Below are 25,437 nucleotides of genomic sequence, written 5' to 3' on the forward strand. Positions count from 1 at the left end.
CAGAGTTGTTTTTTACTATATACGGTACTATTATAAGGCCAGCGCCGGATCCAATAGGTGCGAGGCCCGATTGAATTTTTTTTTTTTGCGGGGCCCCTCAAACTTTAAATAACAAAATTAATTAACTGTTAATTTACATATTGAAATATGTTGTTTTATTTTTAATAATAATATACCTAAATATTTATTTTTGTAACATGTACTATTTTTAAATATACAAATTTTGACGTGATGCGGGACCCCTTCAAGCGCGGGGCCCGATTGGCACCAATCGCTCCAATCGCCTAAAATTCGGCCCTGTATAAGGTGACCAGATGTCCCGCTTTTGGCGGGACAGTCCCGATTTTTAACAATTTGTCTCGCGTCCCGCGGCGTTTTAAAAAGTCACGAGTTTTGGAAAGATTAAGTTTTTGTCAATTATATGTCATAAACTTTTGTCTTATGTTTAAGATTCATAAAGATCGTTTTGTATCACACGTATCAGTACCAAGATATACGTGAGCATCAGAAATAAAGAATGCTGCGCCGACAAAACCCTTTGTGTTCGAGACAAAAATTGACAGAAAATAGTTTGAAGCGCGCAGCTTCAGCGACGGAACAGCGCGTGTTCACAAGTGTCCAAACGAACGAACATTTTGTTCGTTGCATGTTACATGGTGAAGAACTGCGGTCGGCAACCAGTGGTCCGCCGAGAAAATTTGGGTGAACCGTGGAGAAATTTGGACATTGATCAACTGTAGGTTACGCGAAGTATTACGAAAGAAATGCAAAATGCTTAGTTGCTTTTTTCACTCATTGGGTTCACTGGGTTAACCAACGGTTTGGATACAAGGTTTTCCGGGTTTTCTTCACCTTTGGCTTGTTTCACGAGACTCCTTTGCGAGGCGGGTGCTGTTTCATCTCAGTCGCAAGTTTAGGGTTTGGCAGCCGTGTAAAAATCGCGCGACTTAGATTCCGCGACAGATTTGCCGTCGATTTTTCTACTTAAGTAAACGTCTAACAGGCAAAGTGGAAAGGTTAAGTAACTTTATTTTTAATTTCAATGTAGTAAGCTAATTCAAAGAAATTAAGAATACAGAATATAAAGTAAAGACTCCTTCAAAAAAAAATAGTTGACGTGAATAACATATCTCAATTATAACAAAGTAAAAGTTTGTAAAAAGGTACACTGTACAAGTTTTCACTTTGCTATGATAGTCAGGGCAAAATGGAAAATTAATTTAAAACTGATTTTCATTACGAAACGAATATTACGTTACATGTTAGTAACAAAATGCAAGCAATTAGGCACAGCTCTCATACATGAACACCATTACCATTAAATCTTTCAGTATCTGAACAAAGTTCACGTTTCCAATTGTTACAAACACCACACTGAATCCAATCTTCTGATAGTGGTGCTTCGTATTTTTCCCCCACATTACGCAAGGAGTTTCTTCAGAATTCTTTATTTTGTGGGTAAATTTCACCGAATTAGCAATGCCCTTTTGGCCATTTTTTTAAAACTTTCCGCCCTGTGGGCACCAAGAAGGCCTCTTTCAGCAAGCTCATTGTGGGTTTGGCCAGGCTCATAATGGGGCGGCCAGGTGATGAGAGACAAGGACCAACATATCCGGTAGGACTACCTCGAAAAATCCCGGGAATTTTTCGATTCGTCCGGATTCGATTCCGGGTCCTCCAGAACGGTAGCTGCCATCTTGACCACTTGGTCATCCGGCCGTCAATAACGATAGTATAGTGTTAGAAAGATTTATGATTTTAAAATACGCGTTTTTTAAAAACAAAAGTTAAAAGAGGGGTCCCAATTGTAAAATTTAATCATAAAATGTCTTGCCAACAGAGCATTCAAAGTAGCCATGAAAAAAATTAAAATGCTAACTGCCATTCGAAAAATTTTCGAGATGACACATCACCGTGTGTCATCTCGAAATGTGGTTTCACACCTAACATGTGGTTTCACACCTAAATTTTTATACATCAAACCATATAATGGACACTGAAACGAAACTATCTGAGCCACGAAGGACGCTATGTTACTTTCCACCGTAAATTACTACTACCAGAGTCGATAGATATCCTGGTCCTTGCTCTAAAGCTACGATAGTGGCTTAATAAATATTTCTGCCACTTCGAGCACTGCAATCTCTTCGCGGCGTAAGTTTGGCTTGAGCATAGGGAAAGTCAGCTGTAAACATTCGAAATATATGAAATTTTCTCATTTTTAACTCAGATATTGCTTTTGTCTTTTTTACAGGACTGCCTATGAATACTATTTTAAAGGGCATAAATAGAATAAAGGGCATACTAATTCTGTTTTGAACATTATTTATTCGTAAATGTTAATATTTATATTTCTATTAACTGCCACTTTCACGATTGTAACTTTAAATTGATTAAACTGTTTGTTTTTGCTTACAATTTGTGTTCATTTTTAAATATTTTTGAAAGTTTTCGTTAAGGGTAAAAAAACGTATTCAAAAAATTTATAATTAAACCTGTATATACATTATTAATATGGAATGTCTTAGGGATTCCTGAGAACTCTCTGAATCAGGAAGAAAAGGCAATGATGAGAATTATATACATTTAATTATGGAAATGTATAGAAATGTTAAACCATGTGTTAAGATAAGATAGATTTAGTGTTACAAAAAAAAAAAAAAAAAAAAAAAAAAAAAAAAAAAAGAGAGATTTAGGATTTAGGTTGGCTTTGGAGTTTATCAAGGTTAAGCCCATATCTTTTTTTATTTATTAATATTAGGTGAATTATTGTAGTTTGCAGTGAGAAAAGAGCTACGATATATGTTATTCACAATTTATATTGTGTTTAATAATTTAATGAGATAGAGAGAGATTAAAGTTGAGCCACACTTCATTATTCATCCCAGCCAATTCAGCGGACTCTTACAAATAAGCTGTCTTCCGGGCCCTAACCAAAAGAGCATTCACAAAAAACTCTTAAGTTCGAAGACACAGTGTCTGAATGACAGCGCACACAGTCACGCGACACGGATATGGTAAAAAAAATCAATTTATAACATTGCTTGTGCCTATTCTTGACAATTAAACCCTAGTAACAATACAGATACTCGTATTCACAACACAAATAACAATAGCTGTGGTTGAATATAACCACCACCTCGACTCTATTTACAGAGAAATTGCAACACATACAAACAAAAAGATTGCTTACAAGAGACCCAATACTATATACGACCTTCTGCGCAATGGCAAGGACAAAATAGATAAAAAAAAAACCTCGCTCCAAAACGCTATTCCTCTATGGGATGACAGGTTTCAAAGTGAGCTTGTGTATATTGGATCCACGAAATGATCTCCCGACCAGGCGTCTAAGTGAACACAAATATGACATCGACCACAACAAAGATACCACCGCCCTATCGACTAACGCCTCGACACCGGGCATAAGTGACGACCTTAATAGTGCCAGACTGATCAGACTCTCACACCGCTTGGAACACATACGATCTCTAGAAATCCTTGAAATATATAAGGCCGGATTACATACTAACTGCATCAATTCCAAAAATGCTATTAATATATCTCAAGCTTGAAAGTTCTGTTACGAGAGTGACGACAACCCCCACAGCTCGGTTTAACTCGCACATCCATCTGTTACATTATTTGTGTTTATAATGCATATTTACTTTCGTTTGTAATTTTGCGTGATATCTATGGCAGCAATACGTATGCATCCACGGCAACGCCCACAACGGTTTTATACGAAAGATTCAAAACGTTCTAAATGTTAAATCGTATCATGAAACTGTTCTTCGAATCTCAGAATTTGTAAACCTGATGAAGACCAAATTTTAAGGTCGAAAACGTTTGTTATCTCGATTAAATATTTTTACTGGATAATTAAAGGTTTCAGTGAGTCCTTTGTATATAATTTCCAGTATCCTTATAAGAAGCTGTTGAATTTATCTTAAAGGTATTTTTAATATTAACTTTATCCAGTTTGATGTTGCATTAATACGCGAAACCCGCGACCAAGGAATCTTTCCGAAAAGCGAAATATATCGAAATCCTAAGAATTTGATTTATTTCATCCGATGGCCGAAAAAGATATTTATTCAAACGAATTTCGGGCAATTTTCGAAGATGGTCGAGCTTCGAGACGTAGAATTTAAAAAGATCTCCACGTTGGACATTCTGCACCATGTAAATGCAGAAGATAATTTATTTATCAAATTCGGAACACAAGAAAATGATTGAAGCAAAATTTTAAAAAAATTATAAATTAATTAAAAAAATAAAATTGATTTTTTTATTCTAATTTTTACGTAATTCGAACATTGTTGACGCGTCTTTGAACGTTTGTTCGAAAAACGTCACACGTGACGATTCGCAGTTCGATTGTGTTTCTGGTTGTCGTCGGACGTGCTTTTCTTGTGCTCTTGGATTGCGTTGGTTTTTTTGCGGTTTGCGGACTTGTGCAGAGAAGATTGAAGATTTTTCAGGTAAGTCTTAGTGCATATTGATCCTAGACATAAGAATTTATTTAATATTACTTGGAGAATCGGTCGCAGAAGACATCTCGGCACATCGTTCGATTGGTCGTCCGTTTGGCTTCGGATTCGAATCTTTTAGATTTAAAAAGGCAGCTGCGGTGAGCATTTTGCTTTTCTCGGAAGAATTTAAGTATTAATTTAAGCTAGAATTAGTTTATTGGAAGATTTATGATATTTTTTATTTTCAATTTTATTTTGTGTTAATTTTATATGTTCTTCCGTTTCTCTTGGATATTTTTTAAAATTTTTTTGTTCTAAATTTTGATTTAAAAATTTGTATTCTATACATGGAACGTATCTGTTCCATTTTGTTTTTGACCTGATGATGGTCTGTCAATCGGGCTGAAAATGTTCGTGTTTTCAATTATATATTCTTCTGAGCAACAAATTAAGGTGTTATATTTCTATGTCTATATTAATTTACGCTTTTGTTTTCACTGGACTAATTGCAAATTTTCTTTTTTACAGAATGACGACGTTGGTGCGGCTTTGGAGGCGGTTCCGGCGGAGGCAGGCGGTGGCGCCGGAGGGAGGGGGTTCCTCGGACGACGCGGAACGAGTCTGTCGTTCCGTGCCGTTGGAGGAGCTGGAGCTCGACGAGCGAGAGGCAGCGGGTGAAGAAGACCTTCCCCAAGTGCACGTGGCGTGGCATCCTCCCGGTGTCGGGATGATGCGACGCTACACTCTGGGTCCAGTGCACTTGGCGAAGGTCTTCGGGGGTCATCCGGCCACAGACCTTGCTGTGGAGGATGCAGAAAATGACAACTCTTCCGAGTTGACATTTTCTGGTTGGACGCGTTCTGCCCGTTCGTCCGCGACGGCGACGCTACCGCCTTGCCGAAGTCGGAACGGGGAGGAGTCGAAGGAGAGAGCCGCCGAAGTTGAGGGACCGTGCTGTCCGTGGTTTTGTCGCTGCGGACGGCTGCGGTTCCCTTGGCTTAGGCGGTGATCCTCTTCGATTTCCTGTTCTTCACCCGGACGCGACTTTCTTACCGGATTCGACACTTTTTCCCGGACGTGACCTCTCTTACCCGGTCGTGACCCACGGACTTGTCTCCCGAACTTGACACTCGGTCGACGACAACGGATTTGACTCCTGATTGTGACCACCCGGACGTGACACCTTTACTCACCGGACGCGACATTCGGCCGATCTTTCTTCCCAAACAGCTGTTATGAGGATTGAGCTTTCGGTTAGGGTAGGTTAGGCTAGGCTAGGTCAGGTCCTTCGCTCTTCTCATAACACTGTTCGGGAAGAAAGACTATCTGATAAAGGTAATAATCTTCACCTTAGGTAATATATGAATCAACTTCTTTTCTCACTGTCTTTGTGTTTTGTAGGAACATTTGGGAGGGAGATTCTTCTCCCTCCCCAACTTTACCACGAAGAGGACCAAGTGGGCAAGTGAATATTTTCCGAAATCTCCGATGGTAAAAACTCTTTCGTTTTATTTCTCTACATTTCTTATTCTCGTAACGTAATTTACTTACTATTTTTCTGTTTTTAGACACACCGCAAGATGTTCTTCGATCACACACACACACACACGGACACAACATCACTGTACACGAAGATATACACCGTTTAACCTTTACTCGAATTCTCGCACTCACGCACTTACACGTCAAGCACCACGTTCTGTGTAATTCCACACAATGAAACAACCCGAACACTCGCTTCCCATAAATCCAACCCCTGGGTCCTCGTCCCGGGAAGTGGAAACGCCAATTTTAAAGATGAAAAGACTTTAAATTGGCGGCCGAAGGGGCTCTGGTAATTACACATCTTGCATGGATTAAATAGAATTTCACACATTAGCGTCAATCATCGTTTTGTGATGAATTTTTGTGTTAAATTTAGTGTGGTAAGAAAAGACCCACGATGTGGGCAGTCGAACTGTACGGAACGGGACTTGACAGACCGCCCTGGGTTCTTCAACAGCCCGAATCGATGTCAGAACGGTAGACCGAAGTCTTAACCGCTCAAACATTTGGCCGTCACCTTGTTATACTAGGTCTTGAAAGTATAACAAGTAGCGACACTTCCGTATAAACAGTTTCCTATTGTACACTTTACACTTGCACATAAATTGTTTTTAGTTGGTCGGCAATGTACTGTATCATAATATATTATTTCGGTGAGAAATTGATATTCGATGTACACCATTTCGTTCAGGATACGTTTTAGGAACTTAAGTATGACATATATTGAGGACGTTCTGTATTTAATTGGCAAGCGGCAAATCCGACAGAGGGCGCTTAAGATGGCTGCCGAAACAGGTAAGGAACCACGTATTTTGTGGATTAAACTCTAACAACAACACTGAAAGTTCATGTTCTTGCTTTAGTGTTGCAATCTTAGATATTGTCGTTTTAATACATCTCAATTACGCGGAGAATGCACGTGGAAAGCGGGGCTGTCTGGTTTTCGTAAACATGTGATAGCCGAGCATAATACTAAAATGAAAACAAAAAACGTAAATTATATTTTCAATTAAGAATATTTTTTAAAAAGTTTGACTGGAAAGTTATCTCGACATATGTATTTGAAAATAGAAAATTTACCTATTTTTTCGATCTGCGTACAAAAACAATTTTTCGACAGGCAAGTTCATTTACAAAAAAAATTTAGACAAAATTGGTAAATGTCTATCCTTACTACATGCGTTTTTTTCTAATTTTGCTCTCTTAAGACACCTCTCTAGTAGACGTGTCCTAAACACATAGAAATTTTTGGGGGCGAAGCATATATTAAGAGCTATAAGCGAAAACTCATCGGATTACTTACCGACTGTGCACGGTGGGAGCTGCCATTGCTTAACCTGGTTCACATCGCGGAGTAGCACGTTGGACGGCGGACGCTTACAATTCGTGTCACGTGACCTAGATTCACGTCATCCAGTCACGTGACTAGCTCGCTCGACATCATCGGTCACATGACTACAGCTTCGATGCGTTTCCGATGACTACTTTGAATGACATTAAAAGCCTTTTTTTCCAATTTTGTCTCTAAAAACGCATATTTTAAAATTATAGATCCTGCTGTCACGATACTGTCGATAATACGGACGTCGCCATCTTTTTCTTTCTTTGTCTGTCGTTCGTTCCCAATGTCTACAAACGATCGCTATTAACGAACGCACTCTACGACGTCTTTGCTCTATCACGTGATATAGCTGACCGGAAACGCATCGAAGCTGTAGTCATGTGACCGATGATGTCGAGCGAGCTAGTCACGTGACTGGATGACGTGAATCTAGGTCACGTGACACGAATTGTAAGCGTCCGCCGTCCAACGTGCTACTCCGCGATGTGAACCAGGTTAAGCAATGGCAGCTCCCACCGTGCACAGTCGGTAAGTAATCCGATGAGTTTTCGCTTATAGCTCTTAATATATGCTTCGCCCCCAAAAATTTCTATGTGTTTAGGACACGTCTACTAGAGAGGTGTCTTAAGAGAGCAAAATTAGAAAAAAACGCATGTAGTAAGGATAGACATTTACCAATTTTGTCTAAATTTTTTTTGTAAATGAACTTGCCTGTCGAAAAATTGTTTTTGTACGCAGATCGAAAAAATAGGTAAATTTTCTATTTTCAAATACATATGTCGAGATAACTTTCCAGTCAAACTTTTTAAAAAATATTCTTAATTGAAAATATAATTTACGTTTTTTGTTTTCATTTTAGTATTATGCTCGGCTATCACATGTTTACGAAAACCAGACAGCCCCGCTTTCCACGTGCATTCTCCGCGTAATTGAGATGTATTAAAACGACAATATCTAAGATTGCAACACTAAAGCAAGAACATGAACTTTCAGTGTTGTTGTTAGAGTTTAATCCACAAAATACGTGGTTCCTTACCTGTTTCGGCAGCCATCTTAAGCGCCCTCTGTCGGATTTGCCGCTTGCCAATTAAATACAGAACGTCCTCAATATATGTCATACTTAAGTTCCTAAAACGTATCCTGAACGAAATGGTGTACATCGAATATCAATTTCTCACCGAAATAATATATTATGATACAGTACATTGCCGACCAACTAAAAACAATTTATGTGCAAGTGTAAAGTGTACAATAGGAAACTGTTTATACGGAAGTGTCGCTACTTGTTATACTTTCAAGACCTAGTATAACAAGGTGACGGCCAAATGTTTGAGCGGTTAAGACTTCGGTCTACCGTTCTGACATCGATTCGGGCTGTTGAAGAACCCAGGGCGGTCTGTCAAGTCCCGTTCCGTACAGTTCGACTGCCCACATCGTGGGTCTTTTCTTACCACACTAAATTTAACACAAAAATTCATCACAAAACGATGATTGACGCTAATGTGTGAAATTCTATTTAATCCATGCAAGATGTGTAATTACCAGAGCCCCTTCGGCCGCCAATTTAAAGTCTTTTCATCTTTAAAATTGGCGTTTCCACTTCCCGGGACGAGGACCCAGGGGTTGGATTTATGGGAAGCGAGTGTTCGGGTTGTTTCATTGTGTGGAATTACACAGAACGTGGTGCTTGACGTGTAAGTGCGTGAGTGCGAGAATTCGAGTAAAGGTTAAACGGTGTATATCTTCGTGTACAGTGATGTTGTGTCCGTGTGTGTGTGTGTGTGATCGAAGAACATCTTGCGGTGTGTCTAAAAACAGAAAAATAGTAAGTAAATTACGTTACGAGAATAAGAAATGTAGAGAAATAAAACGAAAGAGTTTTTACCATCGGAGATTTCGGAAAATATTCACTTGCCCACTTGGTCCTCTTCGTGGTAAAGTTGGGGAGGGAGAAGAATCTCCCTCCCAAATGTTCCTACAAAACACAAAGACAGTGAGAAAAGAAGTTGATTCATATATTACCTAAGGTGAAGATTATTACCTTTATCAGATAGTCTTTCTTCCCGAACAGTGTTATGAGAAGAGCGAAGGACCTGACCTAGCCTAGCCTAACCTACCCTAACCGAAAGCTCAATCCTCATAACAGCTGTTTGGGAAGAAAGATCGGCCGAATGTCGCGTCCGGTGAGTAAAGGTGTCACGTCCGGGTGGTCACAATCAGGAGTCAAATCCGTTGTCGTCGACCGAGTGTCAAGTTCGGGAGACAAGTCCGTGGGTCACGACCGGGTAAGAGAGGTCACGTCCGGGAAAAAGTGTCGAATCCGGTAAGAAAGTCGCGTCCGGGTGAAGAACAGGAAATCGAAGAGGATCACCGCCTAAGCCAAGGGAACCGCAGCCGTCCGCAGCGACAAAACCACGGACAGCACGGTCCCTCAACTTCGGCGGCTCTCTCCTTCGACTCCTCCCCGTTCCGACTTCGGCAAGGCGGTAGCGTCGCCGTCGCGGACGAACGGGCAGAACGCGTCCAACCAGAAAATGTCAACTCGGAAGAGTTGTCATTTTCTGCATCCTCCACAGCAAGGTCTGTGGCCGGATGACCCCCGAAGACCTTCGCCAAGTGCACTGGACCCAGAGTGTAGCGTCGCATCATCCCGACACCGGGAGGATGCCACGCCACGCGCACTTGGGGAAGGTCTTCTTCACCCGCTGCCTCTCGCTCGTCGAGCTCCAGCTCCTCCAACGGCACGGAACGACAGACTCGTTCCGCGTCGTCCGAGGAACCCCCTCCCTCCGGCGCCACCGCCTGCCTCCGCCGGAACCGCCTCCAAAGCCGCACCAACGTCGTCATTCTGTAAAAAAGAAAATTTGCAATTAGTCCAGTGAAAACAAAAGCGTAAATTAATATAGACATAGAAATATAACACCTTAATTTGTTGCTCAGAAGAATATATAATTGAAAACACGAACATTTTCAGCCCGATTGACAGACCATCATCAGGTCAAAAACAAAATGGAACAGATACGTTCCATGTATAGAATACAAATTTTTAAATCAAAATTTAGAACAAAAAAATTTTAAAAAATATCCAAGAGAAACGGAAGAACATATAAAATTAACACAAAATAAAATTGAAAATAAAAAATATCATAAATCTTCCAATAAACTAATTCTAGCTTAAATTAATACTTAAATTCTTCCGAGAAAAGCAAAATGCTCACCGCAGCTGCCTTTTTAAATCTAAAAGATTCGAATCCGAAGCCAAACGGACGACCAATCGAACGATGTGCCGAGATGTCTTCTGCGACCGATTCTCCAAGTAATATTAAATAAATTCTTATGTCTAGGATCAATATGCACTAAGACTTACCTGAAAAATCTTCAATCTTCTCTGCACAAGTCCGCAAACCGCAAAAAAACCAACGCAATCCAAGAGCACAAGAAAAGCACGTCCGACGACAACCAGAAACACAATCGAACTGCGAATCGTCACGTGTGACGTTTTTCGAACAAACGTTCAAAGACGCGTCAACAATGTTCGAATTACGTAAAAATTAGAATAAAAAAATCAATTTTATTTTTTTAATTAATTTATAATTTTTTTAAAATTTTGCTTCAATCATTTTCTTGTGTTCCGAATTTGATAAATAAATTATCTTCTGCATTTACATGGTGCAGAATGTCCAACGTGGAGATCTTTTTAAATTCTACGTCTCGAAGCTCGACCATCTTCGAAAATTGCCCGAAATTCGTTTGAATAAATATCTTTTTCGGCCATCGGATGAAATAAATCAAATTCTTAGGATTTCGATATATTTCGCTTTTCGGAAAGATTCCTTGGTCGCGGGTTTCGCGTATTAATGCAACATCAAACTGGATAAAGTTAATATTAAAAATACCTTTAAGATAAATTCAACAGCTTCTTATAAGGATACTGGAAATTATATACAAAGGACTCACTGAAACCTTTAATTATCCAGTAAAAATATTTAATCGAGATAACAAACGTTTTCGACCTTAAAATTTGGTCTTCATCAGGTTTACAAATTCTGAGATTCGAAGAACAGTTTCATGATACGATTTAACATTTAGAACGTTTTGAATCTTTCGTATAAAACCGTTGTGGGCGTTGCCGTGGATGCATACGTATTGCTGCCATAGATATCACGCAAAATTACAAACGAAAGTAAATATGCATTATAAACACAAATAATGTAACAGATGGATGTGCGAGTTAAACCGAGCTGTGGGGGTTGTCGTCACTCTCGTAACAGAACTTTCAAGCTTGAGATATATTAATAGCATTTTTGGAATTGATGCAGTTAGTATGTAATCCGGCCTTATATATTTCAAGGATTTCTAGAGATCGTATGTGTTCCAAGCGGTGTGAGAGTCTGATCAGTCTGGCACTATTAAGGTCGTCACTTATGCCCGGTGTCGAGGCGTTAGTCGATAGGGCGGTGGTATCTTTGTTGTGGTCGATGTCATATTTGTGTTCACTTAGACGCCTGGTCGGGAGATCATTTCGTGGATCCAATATACACAAGCTCACTTTGAAACCTGTCATCCCATAGAGGAATAGCGTTTTGGAGCGAGGTTTTTTTTTTATCTATTTTGTCCTTGCCATTGCGCAGAAGGTCGTATATAGTATTGGGTCTCTTGTAAGCAATCTTTTTGTTTGTATGTGTTGCAATTTCTCTGTAAATAGAGTCGAGGTGGTGGTTATATTCAACCACAGCTATTGTTATTTGTGTTGTGAATACGAGTATCTGTATTGTTACTAGGGTTTAATTGTCAAGAATAGGCACAAGCAATGTTATAAATTGATTTTTTTTACCATATCCGTGTCGCGTGACTGTGTGCGCTGTCATTCAGACACTGTGTCTTCGAACTTAAGAGTTTTTTGTGAATGCTCTTTTGGTTAGGGCCCGGAAGACAGCTTATTTGTAAGAGTCCGCTGAATTGGCTGGGATGAATAATGAAGTGTGGCTCAACTTTAATCTCTCTCTATCTCATTAAATTATTAAACACAATATAAATTGTGAATAACATATATCGTAGCTCTTTTCTCACTGCAAACTACAATAATTCACCTAATATTAATAAATAAAAAAAGATATGGGCTTAACCTTGATAAACTCCAAAGCCAACCTAAATCCTAAATCTCTCTCTTTTTTTTTTTTTTTTTTTTTTTTTTTTTTTTTTGTAACACTAAATCTATCTTATCTTAACACATGGTTTAACATTTCTATACATTTCCATAATTAAATGTATATAATTCTCATCATTGCCTTTTCTTCCTGATTCAGAGAGTTCTCAGGAATCCCTAAGACATTCCATATTAATAATGTATATACAGGTTTAATTATAAATTTTTTGAATACGTTTTTTTACCCTTAACGAAAACTTTCAAAAATATTTAAAAATGAACACAAATTGTAAGCAAAAACAAACAGTTTAATCAATTTAAAGTTACAATCGTGAAAGTGGCAGTTAATAGAAATATAAATATTAACATTTACGAATAAATAATGTTCAAAACAGAATTAGTATGCCCTTTATTCTATTTATGCCCTTTAAAATAGTATTCATAGGCAGTCCTGTAAAAAAGACAAAAGCAATATCTGAGTTAAAAATGAGAAAATTTCATATATTTCGAATGTTTACAGCTGACTTTCCCTATGCTCAAGCCAAACTTACGCCGCGAAGAGATTGCAGTGCTCGAAGTGGCAGAAATATTTATTAAGCCACTATCGTAGCTTTAGAGCAAGGACCAGGATATCTATCGACTCTGGTAGTAGTAATTTACGGTGGAAAGTAACATAGCGTCCTTCGTGGCTCAGATAGTTTCGTTTCAGTGTCCATTATATGGTTTGATGTATAAAAATTTAGGTGTGAAACCACATGTTAGGTGTGAAACCACATTTCGAGATGACACACGGTGATGTGTCATCTCGAAAATTTTTCGAATGGCAGTTAGCATTTTAATTTTTTTCATGGCTACTTTGAATGCTCTGTTGGCAAGACATTTTATGATTAAATTTTACAATTGGGACCCCTCTTTTAACTTTTGTTTTTAAAAAACGCGTATTTTAAAATCATAAATCTTTCTAACACTATACTATCGTTATTGACGGCCGGATGACCAAGTGGTCAAGATGGCAGCTACCGTTCTGGAGGACCCGGAATCGAATCCGGACGAATCGAAAAATTCCCGGGATTTTTCGAGGTAGTCCTACCGGATATGTTGGTCCTTGTCTCTCATCACCTGGCCGCCCCATTATGAGCCTGGCCAAACCCACAATGAGCTTGCTGAAAGAGGCCTTCTTGGTGCCCACAGGGCGGAAAGTTTTAAAAAAATGGCCAAAAGGGCATTGCTAATTCGGTGAAATTTACCCACAAAATAAAGAATTCTGAAGAAACTCCTTGCGTAATGTGGGGGAAAAATACGAAGCACCACTATCAGAAGATTGGATTCAGTGTGGTGTTTGTAACAATTGGAAACGTGAACTTTGTTCAGATACTGAAAGATTTAATGGTAATGGTGTTCATGTATGAGAGCTGTGCCTAATTGCTTGCATTTTGTTACTAACATGTAACGTAATATTCGTTTCGTAATGAAAATCAGTTTTAAATTAATTTTCCATTTTGCCCTGACTATCATAGCAAAGTGAAAACTTGTACAGTGTACCTTTTTACAAACTTTTACTTTGTTATAATTGAGATATGTTATTCACGTCAACTATTTTTTTTTGAAGGAGTCTTTACTTTATATTCTGTATTCTTAATTTCTTTGAATTAGCTTACTACATTGAAATTAAAAATAAAGTTACTTAACCTTTCCACTTTGCCCTCCCTTATTTACTAATTTGTATCTTTTAAAAAATTTTCTTATAAACGACAATTATTGTGACATCGTCACAATGCAGGCTGCAAATCTTAATCATATTTTTAATTTATTTAATTCAAAATATATGCTTTCAACGTCAAATTAGTACTGTAGTCCCGTACATCATACTTTTCTGTTAGCAATGGAGTCGTGTCGGTTATCCATCCAACTCCTTTTAGGAAAAAAATTTTGAATTGAAATAACGTCATTTCTAGTTTTCATTGGACGTTCGTACAGTTAATCGGAGCCTTATATATCTGGTCCTGATATTCATGTATCTAACGTCCTTCTCGAGATTCAGGAAGGACAGACGACAGTGGAAATTATTCTACAATTTTTTCAAATTGCAGCCCAATAAAAGGAAATTTTTGTGGTGAGGTTGTTTGAACCAGGCATTTGTAGACACGTTTGTTTTGATTAGAGACTGTCCATAATTGACGTCTACACTGGAAGAGAGGGAGGGATTGAGCTTCAGTGGACGTCCGTATATTTCATTAAATTTTAGTTTATTCAAAATTTCTTGAACGTTTCGTTTCTACTTATGGTATCTATTATTCATAAAGTGATAAAGGTTTTAGAGGGGCCGAGTTTTGTTAAACGTCCGAAGAGAGGAGGGGATAAGGAAACTTGGAGAAACAAGGACAAGTGGGGGAGGGAAAGTAAAACTGAAGAAAAATGCGGACGTAATTTATATACAGCCCCTTAGCAGTGTCGTTAATTTTTCTTTTTTTCTAAACTTTTTTCCAGCTTCAGAAATTTTTTTTTAGTTATTTATACACTTTCTCATGAATTAATTCCCATTGTAGTTTATAGAAATTTCCTTGAAAATGCATACATTTCTTTCCAATGACCATAAAAGTTTATTTTACCAAATGAGTCTATAACGTCATTGCCTACAAAGAAACTTCCACCAAAACACAACACATAATTTTGGTTTCGGTTATTCATTTTGGAAGTAATTTTATTACGAAAACAACACGAAATAATATGTGACTGGCTAAAATTCGTTATACGGTATTATTACTATTTAACCAATCTCTTCTCCACCCGAATCTTTTACTTTATCGCATTTGACGTAAAACCAAATGACACGCGAATATTTTGCAAGTATTTAAAAAGTCTTATTTCCGATCTACATTCGACGTTTCTTTGAAATATAATTAAAGTGGTAAGTTTAGAGAGAGAATAAATTTTGTTGCAGATTGTACTACTAACTTGCAAGAATCTCTTGATTTGAGAAATTTTTTTAATCTTCGCAAGTATTTCTGTAAAATCGTTACAAAGATTTGCAAATTAAAAAATGTAGCAACGAGTTGCGTAACTTTCCCGGCTTTTATGAAATTTTATTTAAACAAGTTGTATTATTAATCAAAAGAAATAACTAAAATTGTATGCGGCGCCATCTGTTATACAAGTTTTTATAGCAAAATCCCATGTTTTTAATTATTATAAAATAGCGACTTAATTTTGAAGGTAGAGACGCATTTGGGTGTACTATAGATTACCCCTATGGAATTTTAGGACTTTGATTATATATTGCAACTCAGGGGACCGAGACGAGTTCAACGGTACCCTATTTTTGGACCGGAGACGAAAAATAAAAAAGTTATCATACTTTTTTAATGCTCTCACGAAGACGGCACCATAGTTGCTAGTACTGCCATCTTGCGGTAAAGTCTGCAAACCATGACGCCCGACTACGGTCATCTCCGGGAGGGTTAAACACGCGATACGAGAGCGGATAGAGCGACGCGACTTTCGATCATCGCGCGATCGCCATTTCGGTTAAGCCCTGGTCACACTATGCGATTTCCAGCCGCGCAGGCGACTGCAACCGCAACAAGCGCAAGTCTTCTCGTGGTCACACATTGTTCATTGACGTTGCAACTCGGAACCCGTGACCCTATAATACACCAAAATTACAATAGCTTGTTTTTGTCTACTTTCGTGAGTTTACCGACATTTTACGTTCTACTTCAGAGTATTTACGGAATTTTAGCTACTTTTCTTATTAAAATGGCAAGCAGTTCCTTTTCTGGAATGAATATAAGAAAAAAGGCGATAATTTTGTTAGAACTGGCAAGAATATACGAAGAGAAAAATAAGAGAAAACGTTCGTGCTGGGTTAAAATTTGGCGAAATGAAAATCAACGGGCTAAACACTCGTGCTTTCACCAGCTGATGAATGAATTAAGGCTTTCGGATTCCGAAGGTAATAGGGGATATATCCGTATGAATACCAATACTTATATATAATTTAGGCGAAACGTTTCGTAGTTTGGCATACCAATTTAGAGTGGCCCATAATTCGATATCAGTCATTATCCCAGAAGTTTTGGATGCTATTTATCAATCTTATAAAAGTGAATATTTGAGGGTTGAAGTGTTGTTTAGAGGAAAGCTTGAATGATTTAATTTATTTATAATCGATATATTTTTTTCTTTTATATCAGCATTTATTTTATTCAATTGTATATTATTAAAAGTAATCAAACTTTTTAAAATAAATCTAACAATAACTTTTATAAATTCAGATTTGATTTATATCAAATATAGCGTTTAAATGTACTGAAACTGAGTTAATACAAATGTTATAATCAAGATATGTTGACAAATATACAACACAAAGTATGACGTAGCACAAAGACGTTTTCTGATTGGATGCGCGTTTGCAACCGTCGCGAGTAGAACAAACTTTTTGTTTCTAGTTGTGGTTGCAGTCGCGCCGGTTTTCGAGGGAGGATTACTAGTTAACGGGAACAGCCGTCGCGGTTGCAGTTGCCCGCGCGGCTGGAAATCGCAGTGTGACCAGGGCTTTAATGTTACTTATGGCAGCGAATGTGGCGGCCGTTCCGACTGTTCGTGCTCTCGACTGACCTCCCGGAAGGGAGCCGCCGGCAGGCCTCCATGTGCTAAACGTCACTAGTTATTGAACAAAGTAAAAAAATTGGGGAAAACGTCTACTAAAGGCAATTTTAACGGCAAGCGACGCGACTCTTGATCGCGATAGCGAGGCCGACTTAGCGGAGAGAGCGACGCGACTCCCTATCATCGCGCGGATCGCCGGAAGAAAGTATAACTTTTTTATTTTTCGTCTCCGGTCCAAAAGTAGGGTATCGTTGACTTCGTCTCGGTCCCCTCAGTTCAGATATATACTCAAAGTCCCGAAATTCCATAGATAGTAATCTATAGTATCCCCACGCATTTTATAAAACACTAAATGCTAACAAGTAAAATCTTCATCGTCTTTCCCTCGCAATATCACGTGACCACTATCTCTCTCCACTCCTTTGACCTTACACAATCAAAATTTAATAGAATCAATGCCCTTATATCCAAACAAAATTTCGTTTCTTTATCTTTACCCCGTTCTGAGATATTATGCGAAATATTCGCTAACACATATTCACAGAACTTTTTTTGCCCTTCTGTCTGACTGGGTTCAGAGGATCTGAAAACGTGAAGATTTGCACAAAACTCGGAGGATCAAATTTGTCGATTTCAATACTTTCCCTTATTATGTATACAAAACAAAATATACTTTTACTTTCCGTTGTTAAGATTCGTTGACATTGGGGCAGAAACAATTATTCAATGTATAGTCATCAATTAACAAAGGATAAAAATTTTTTTCCGAGCCTGTTAGACGTTTACTTAAGTAGAAAAATCGCCGGCAAATCTGTCGCGGAAACTAAGTCGCGTGATTTTTACACGGCTGCCAAAGCCTAAACTTGCGACTGAGATGAAACAGCACCCGCCTCGCAAAGGAGTCTCGTGAAACAAGCCAAAGGTGAAGAAAACCCGGAAAACCTTGTATCCAGTCCGTTGGTTAACCCAGTGAACCCACAACAAACTACCAATATTCGGTGGTTTTATCTAGTCGGCCACTGGTGGGAGAGTCCAGAATGGTAGGCTGATGCCTTAACGCACAGCCACCTGAATTTCGTTGTTGTTACACACAGTCAAATCTCATTCCGCGATTGTAGTCAGAAAAATTTAATTCAAAGTTTTGTTTGCAAGATTCCCTTTCTTCCGATTTTCTTCAATATAGAATATTTTTGTATGTCATTTGAAGTTAAAGAATGCTAGACGTACTTTGGCGTTTAATTGAAAAAGTCGAAAATTTGAGAGTATTTATTAAATTTTGCCGCTAATTAGGTTACAATTGGCCCTCTTATTAACCAAAATTGGAATATTTTGTTTAAAACAACCTATTATATAAATTGGTTTATTGTATTATTTTTACCGATTTTTAAGGTCTGGAACAAATCTTCAATTTTCTCTTGTAAGGTGTTTTATTATTTTACACGAATTTTTCGACCTATTTACCGTTTAAAAAACAGAATTTGGTATATCAGTAATAAAGTGATTTTCTGCGATATCTTCTAAAGCTATTTTTAAAAATCATCATTGATTAATTATCGTATTTTTAATGGAAAATCGTTATATAATTTATATATTTACAATTGTATATGAAATAGAAGTTAAAAAAATAAAAAATAAATCAAACTTCAGAACTTGTATACAGTACATTATTTCTGACAAACTGTTTCTCGGAAATAGAAGTGAAGTATTGATCTGTATTAAAGCGAACCAAATATTGTAGAAAGTACAATGTGTGTTCAGTTTAAACTGGATCTCTAAATGTAATTTTTATAAAATAATCTGAGAAGTTTTTGTAATTACCTGTTCTATATATGCAAAAGTATAGGTTAAATTGAATATTAATTTAAAAAAAACTACTTCATTGAGAAGGATGGTATATTAGCGTTGCTAAAAAATCAATTCCTGAAAGTATAGACAATAATAATAAACCTTTAGCGACTTTAGTCCAATAACTTACAAAAGTAAAGTTTATCTTTAAACTTTTCAAATAGATTAAAAAAAGATGGTTTTGTATATCATTTATATTATACGTTTATTAGTAAAATGCGAGGCATTATTAAAGTACGATCAGCTAGCACAGGGTGAAAGATGAAGAATTTCCTCTGGGGAGATATTCATAAATTATTTGAATCTGGATCAGATTCAAATCCTAGTAGGTTAAAATCTTACATGGCAGTGTCTGGTCACATGCACGCAGCTTGAAATAAATTATTGTTGCTAAGCTTTTCTAGTTAACTTTGGGGGAAAGAAAAATGTTTAAATAAATATTCTCCAATAATAATGAAACTTTCTTGTATTGAAATGAATCCAAAATGTAGCGTAAAATTTCAATAGCTGACAGTATTTCAGGTTTTGGTGTTATATATTTAACACATTTCCTCAATCTAAAGATGAATTAGAATTACAGGAAGTTTTGAATTAAAAAGTTTAAATTACATATTTTTCTCCCTGCTTGAAATAGTACATTTATGCTAGATTAAAACACTGAGGTAATTCTAGTATTAGTTTGGCAAGTTCTTTTCATGATACATCTACATCTAAACCTATAATTCGCAAATGTTATTCTACTGTTGACATGCAAGTTTTAATTTATTTAATTGTAATTTTGAAACAGAATTTTAATGTTATATATATATACATATATTTTAAACTTAAGATATTCTGTATTTTCACATTAATCAATTCACTTATTTTCTATCTGTAAAGAAATATTTAAAAAGTTTGTTTTTCTTCTATGTTCAACTCTTCTATTACTCATGTATTTATTTTGCAGCTATTTATTTCTTTGTTTAATGATCTATCAATTTACCTATTTATTAATAAAAATATCTTTTAAAAAATTTCATTTTGTCCAGATAAATAAAATTATAAATCTGGACAAGAAATGATATTGCACGAATATGAATAATTATAATTAATACATCAGAATCTCTAGAACAAATAAGTATTATCATGTTCTTTTTACTGTATAGGAAATTCATTGATTATTATTAAATGATGCAACCGAGGGGGCTCAGTGGAAAAAAGCACGTCACATCTGTGGAGTCTTTTGTATATTGAGGCAAGCTCTGTTATCTTTGTTTTATTTAAGAACTGTTACCAAAAAGACACAAAATAAAATTCCCCAAGTCATATTTCAAATTTTCCATTTCTTGTAAAATTATAGTTTTAAGGCATGTGCTTATTTTCCTCTGAGCTCCTCATATATAATTTAATTACATAAATTTATATACTAATCATATCCCTATCATATCTTTTTAAATATAGACTCAAATTCATTTCAATTTTCTCACATCTTAAATCTATAAAAATTTCTCTTAATCATTCCAATCTACAAGTAATCTGAATATTTTTCAATCAATGATAAAAGATTTTTGGAATTAAACAGCCGCAGATGAAAACAGTTTTATATACACAAAGTAATCAATTGTATGAATTTTAAGACATTTAAAAAATTAAAGTTATCTTCTTTTATATTAATTGCCAGCTTTATTTACATTGGAAATGGCCAGATGGCTCAGACATCAGCCCACTGCTTTAGAACATACAGTCTTGAATCTAGATAAATTCAGAAATTTCATGTCTGGTCCCATCTTCTCTGTATGGATGTCCAATTGTGAGCCTGGTCAAGACCTTTTTGCACCCAAAGGGAAAATAAAATTTTTTATCTTTATAACATGTGTTCTTTCAAAACTTTCTTAACATAAAACAAATATATATATTTAAAATCATTCACTGCTGAGTCAGAAAGAAATGGCATATTTTATACATTAAATTCAAGAGAATTAATACAAACTTATAATTAAATTGTATCTTTCATTTAAAATATTTTTAGCTTTAATTTTGATTGGTATTAGATATTCATACGTTTACAGTAGAACTCGATTATGAGTAGAGTATAATATTCAAGTAATCATTTGTTTAAATGCTGATATTTAAATATAAAAAAGTACAAAAATCTCTGTAATAATATACTCTTGTATAGTTTGTAAATATGCACATTCATTAGCTAAATTAATAACACTTTTGTTGTTTATAAGTAAATGCATTTATAAAAAAAAAAACAGTTTGGTCCGTGATAATTCGCTGTTCAGTTCAAAAATTACCCAACAACTTTCCAAGTTTTTCTTTTTAAAAAACTACTACTAAATGAACGTAGAAATAAAACCTTTATTTGCATAAATATTAACAAAACTTTATACTGTAACAATTTTATTTTGTAAATTCTTTTCACTATAACAGCTAATGAGGTAAGCATTCTTGGAATAAATATAATACATGTGGATTACATTATATACTAAATCTCTTTGAAACAAAGTTATTTTGTGGCAAGGGTTATTAATAATTGTTTATATTGTGGCCACTATAACCGAGTTCTACTGTATATTAGTTATGCTCATGTACAATATTCTAATTGAAAGAAATGTTCATACATTTTTACATACAATTTAATAGACTTGTATCAGTGTCTTTTGAATACATGCAAAGTCTTTTGAGGTACTCAGATGAATAAAATTTAATTAATCAATGGCATTTTAAATTATGATAGTGGGTATGATGCCTTTTCCAGTGTATTATATCTCTTTGAAGAAATTATATTTAAATAAAAAAAGTCATTTGCTACTTTGATTCTATCCATCACAGTAATTGCTATCTATATACTGTGTTTGATAAATGACAATTTCAAGCAAATTTTTCAGATTGTAAATCACTTAGCCATCACTCAATGCTATTTGCATTGATTAATCAATCCTATATATATATTTTTTTTAAACTAAATTCTATGAGATCACATTAATTTATGATGCTCATTTGCTAAAATTTACAGGCAAAGAGTGAATAGAGAACTGATGTTTTTCAAGCACTCTGATCAATTGTTTTATCTCATCTGCATCTAACTATACACTCAATAGATACAAAATTCAAAAACCATAAAACATTTAATTTACAATTTACATGCTCTTTAGTCTAATTCAACAAATTAAAAATTATATCAGATCTAACTCAAATACTGTGGATAAATAATAAATTTTGACTATGCATTATCCACAGGGATAAGAGTTAGATATGTATCTGTACTCTTCACAAGCATTTTGACTACAATAAATATTACAGACAGAATAAGCAATTAATGGGTGTTCCAAACTTTTTCCACAAGTGCCCTATTTAAACTACAATGGAATGGAACTTTTTTACAATCCCTCAAGTAGTTAGCAATACATTCTTACAGCACTGGACTGCTAAAAATACCAAGTTAACTATTGTTTCATTTCCAATTCTGCAGAAAGTGTAGAAAATTTGGAGGAAGAATTTTTATGAATTAAATAGAGCTCAAATATTTATTAATTTTATTTGTTTGTCAAACAACCTTGTACTTTAGCACTAAATTATTAACTATCCAGAATGCTCAAAACAACTGATATGCATACATACAGTATAAATGTGTGTTTATGTACAGAAGTATATTCACACACACATATACATTTATACAGAGTACCATATGATTTGTAAAATTAGAATTAAAAAAAAAAAATTAATGAAATTATTTGATTTTATGAGGTAGCTTCTATACAGCTGATATAAATACTGATAGCTAGATTTTGTAACTATCAATTTAATATCATATGGCAGACAAGAGGACACTTTTGGAAGAAGAGAAAATTTTGTATTAATTTGTTTTTAAAATTTTAAATATATCAAAAACCATTTTTAATACCAATCTAAAATAATATTTTAAATATTCAATTTTGATGATAATTTGGAATTTACAATAATACAAGACAAAACAATTTCGAGAAATAATATACATGAGGAAAAAAAAAATTATTACTTTAAACACACATCTATTAGTAGTGATGCCCTGTACAGTCAACATAAAATTTTTACAGAGATCAATGTGAAAATCAACATTTAATTCACAAATTTAATTTCTCATAGCTATCAAATAACAAAACTATCCTAAGAGAAAAATATTATGTACAAAATTTTAAGCCTAAATGTAACCTATACAGCTCATGACAATTATGTAAGATAATTATAATCACACATAATATGTACAAAAACTAATCAGTTATTTCAATTACAGCACAAAGACTAAAATAGACAATTTTATGATATTTAGCTATTTATAATTATTTATATTTAAAATTGAGAAATCAGATAAAATGATGCTCATAAAAAGAGACATCAAAAATAAGATCTAGTCAACATAAATTCACATAATCACATCACAAATCTCTAATAATACAGAGATTTTAAATTTTTTAAGAGTTTTATCTTGCACTATAAAATACACACATCTGTGCAAAAAAAAAAAGAAAGAAGAAACCACTGAACAGGGCACCCTACATCTATCAAGTCCTTTATAGATATTTTAAATCATAAAATGATTCTCTTTCCCTCTTATCCAATAGTCAACTTGTATCTATATAACTGTTTCCTTGATTAATCAATCTGCCTCACTGATATAATGAAAGTGCTGACTAATTAGATGCAAAGAATTATTGGAAATATCTTTTGCATCATATATCTTTAGTGAACAATCTTGTGCACTTTCAATCAACAATATTTTAGAGGGGATAATAATTAAGTCTTCATTACTATAATTTTAAACCTGGCAGCTATTTACAGCCTGTTGCACACATACAGGCAAAATATGTTACTTGTAGTTACAGTGAAAACTGCACTAAGCTTTACAACAGACAAAAGGAAAACTTCTGATTTGGCTGGCTTGATCAAATGCCACTTCACTTTCAATGCATTTTCTACCATCTTTCACTGTTTCTGAAAGTGACCATCACTGTACCATTTTCCATTATATTATATTACCTTCTGAAGAAAATCGCTGAAATGGCACAGCTGCCTTTTGATCCAAGTAGGAAAAACTAATGTCATGCTGTGGCAGAAGTTCCCAACTGATTTGTTGCTGTTACAGAAGGATCAACACCAGAGCCAGAGAGAGAGACAGAATTTGCCATGTCTGTTCCAGACGATCCGCCAGGACCTCCTCCATGAGGGTTCATACCAGAAGAACTACTATCAACACTTCCAGGATTGTTCGATAAAGATCCGTGTGGATTATTACTACTGTTGCGAATGTGAGGAGGAATAAGGATGGAGTTTAAGGAGGGCTGGATTCCTAATTCTGCAAATAAAGTAAATATTTAAGTAAGTAAATTTGTTTGATTAAATAATGAAAGCCTTTTTAAAAATTGCAATTTTATTACTTATAAATTAGTAGAAATATTATCATAAATTGTTGAATTTTGTGCATCTTTATTAATTAAATATTTATATTTTGAGTTTAAATATATTATGTTTTTGATCTGAAAAACTGTCGATGTTTACAATAATCACACACCTTAAACTCCAGCAGTTCAAAAAAATTTTTTTGAACATGTAATCTATTGACTCTACAGACTAATTTTTTTGAACATGTAATGACTCTGTAAAGACTGAAGGACACTGAACATGCCTGAAAACATTAGTCTATAGTCATTATATCTGATGGACTTTAATTAAGGTGTGTGATTATTGTATTTAAAGAAATCCAGTTAAACCTTGAAAACTGTCAATGCTTGTTATCCAAATAAAAAAAAATAATAATAAATTTAAAATTAAATATTGTGAAAAATTGACTCCCTATTTCAAACATAATTCAAAAATAAACAAATGGAACAACAAAATCAATTAAAACAAAAAAAATTTAGCAATTGAAGTTTTAATAAATTCATTTTATTGTTTTCTTGTTATAAGAATTTCCAACAACTTCAGAATGTAGATGCTACTCTTAAAAAATATTAATACATATTATTATTTTAATATTTATATGAAGAAACAGAAGGGTAATTTTTTCCCAATCTCCAATGAGCTGCAATGCTATTGCAACAGCCATAGCATTTTACTAAGCACCAGGGCTGCAGAATATTTTCAGAATCTAAACTTTCCTAAAAATTATTGCACTCCAGAACACAAATTAAAACAATAATTTATTAATGAATTAATAATTACTACTATATATTCTGGAAACGTCTAATTAAATCATACAAATAATTAAATAGGCCTTCTGTATAATTTGCTGCCTAACACTAAACAGATAAATCAATATACAAATTTTTTTTAGATTAAAAAATGCTTACATTAACATACTTAATAATAATGCATTATTTAAAATTGCTTATGCAGTGAAGGCATGCATATAGACTCATGAGTTTTTGCACATAAACTGCAATTACTGTTTCCATACTAATGAGTGTTTTCAACCTCTTAGTTTACCCATCTTTACCCCTGTAACATTTTCCATT

At 35.1% G+C, this 25,437-nt stretch overlaps 1 protein-coding gene across 3 annotated transcripts in view; it reads right to left on the reverse strand.

Annotated features, from left to right (window-relative positions):
* Positions 1–22,055: 22,055 nt before the first annotated feature.
* The window catches only part of sgg (shaggy), a 128,933-nt gene continuing 125,551 nt past the window's right edge, over positions 22,056–25,437 (reverse strand). For all 3 annotated transcript variants that reach the window (XM_067273217.1, XM_067273219.1, XM_067273218.1), the window contains one exon: positions 22,056–24,278. In XM_067273217.1, coding sequence (XP_067129318.1) covers positions 24,025–24,278 — 254 coding nt within the window. In that variant the 3' untranslated portion in view covers positions 22,056–24,024. The remainder of the gene's footprint in view (positions 24,279–25,437) is intronic.

Source organism: Centruroides vittatus, unplaced genomic scaffold, assembly GCF_030686945.1.
Source record: "Centruroides vittatus isolate TY-2023 unplaced genomic scaffold, ASM3068694v2 contig_466, whole genome shotgun sequence".
In the NCBI taxonomy this organism is placed as follows: domain Eukaryota; kingdom Metazoa; phylum Arthropoda; class Arachnida; order Scorpiones; family Buthidae; genus Centruroides; species Centruroides vittatus.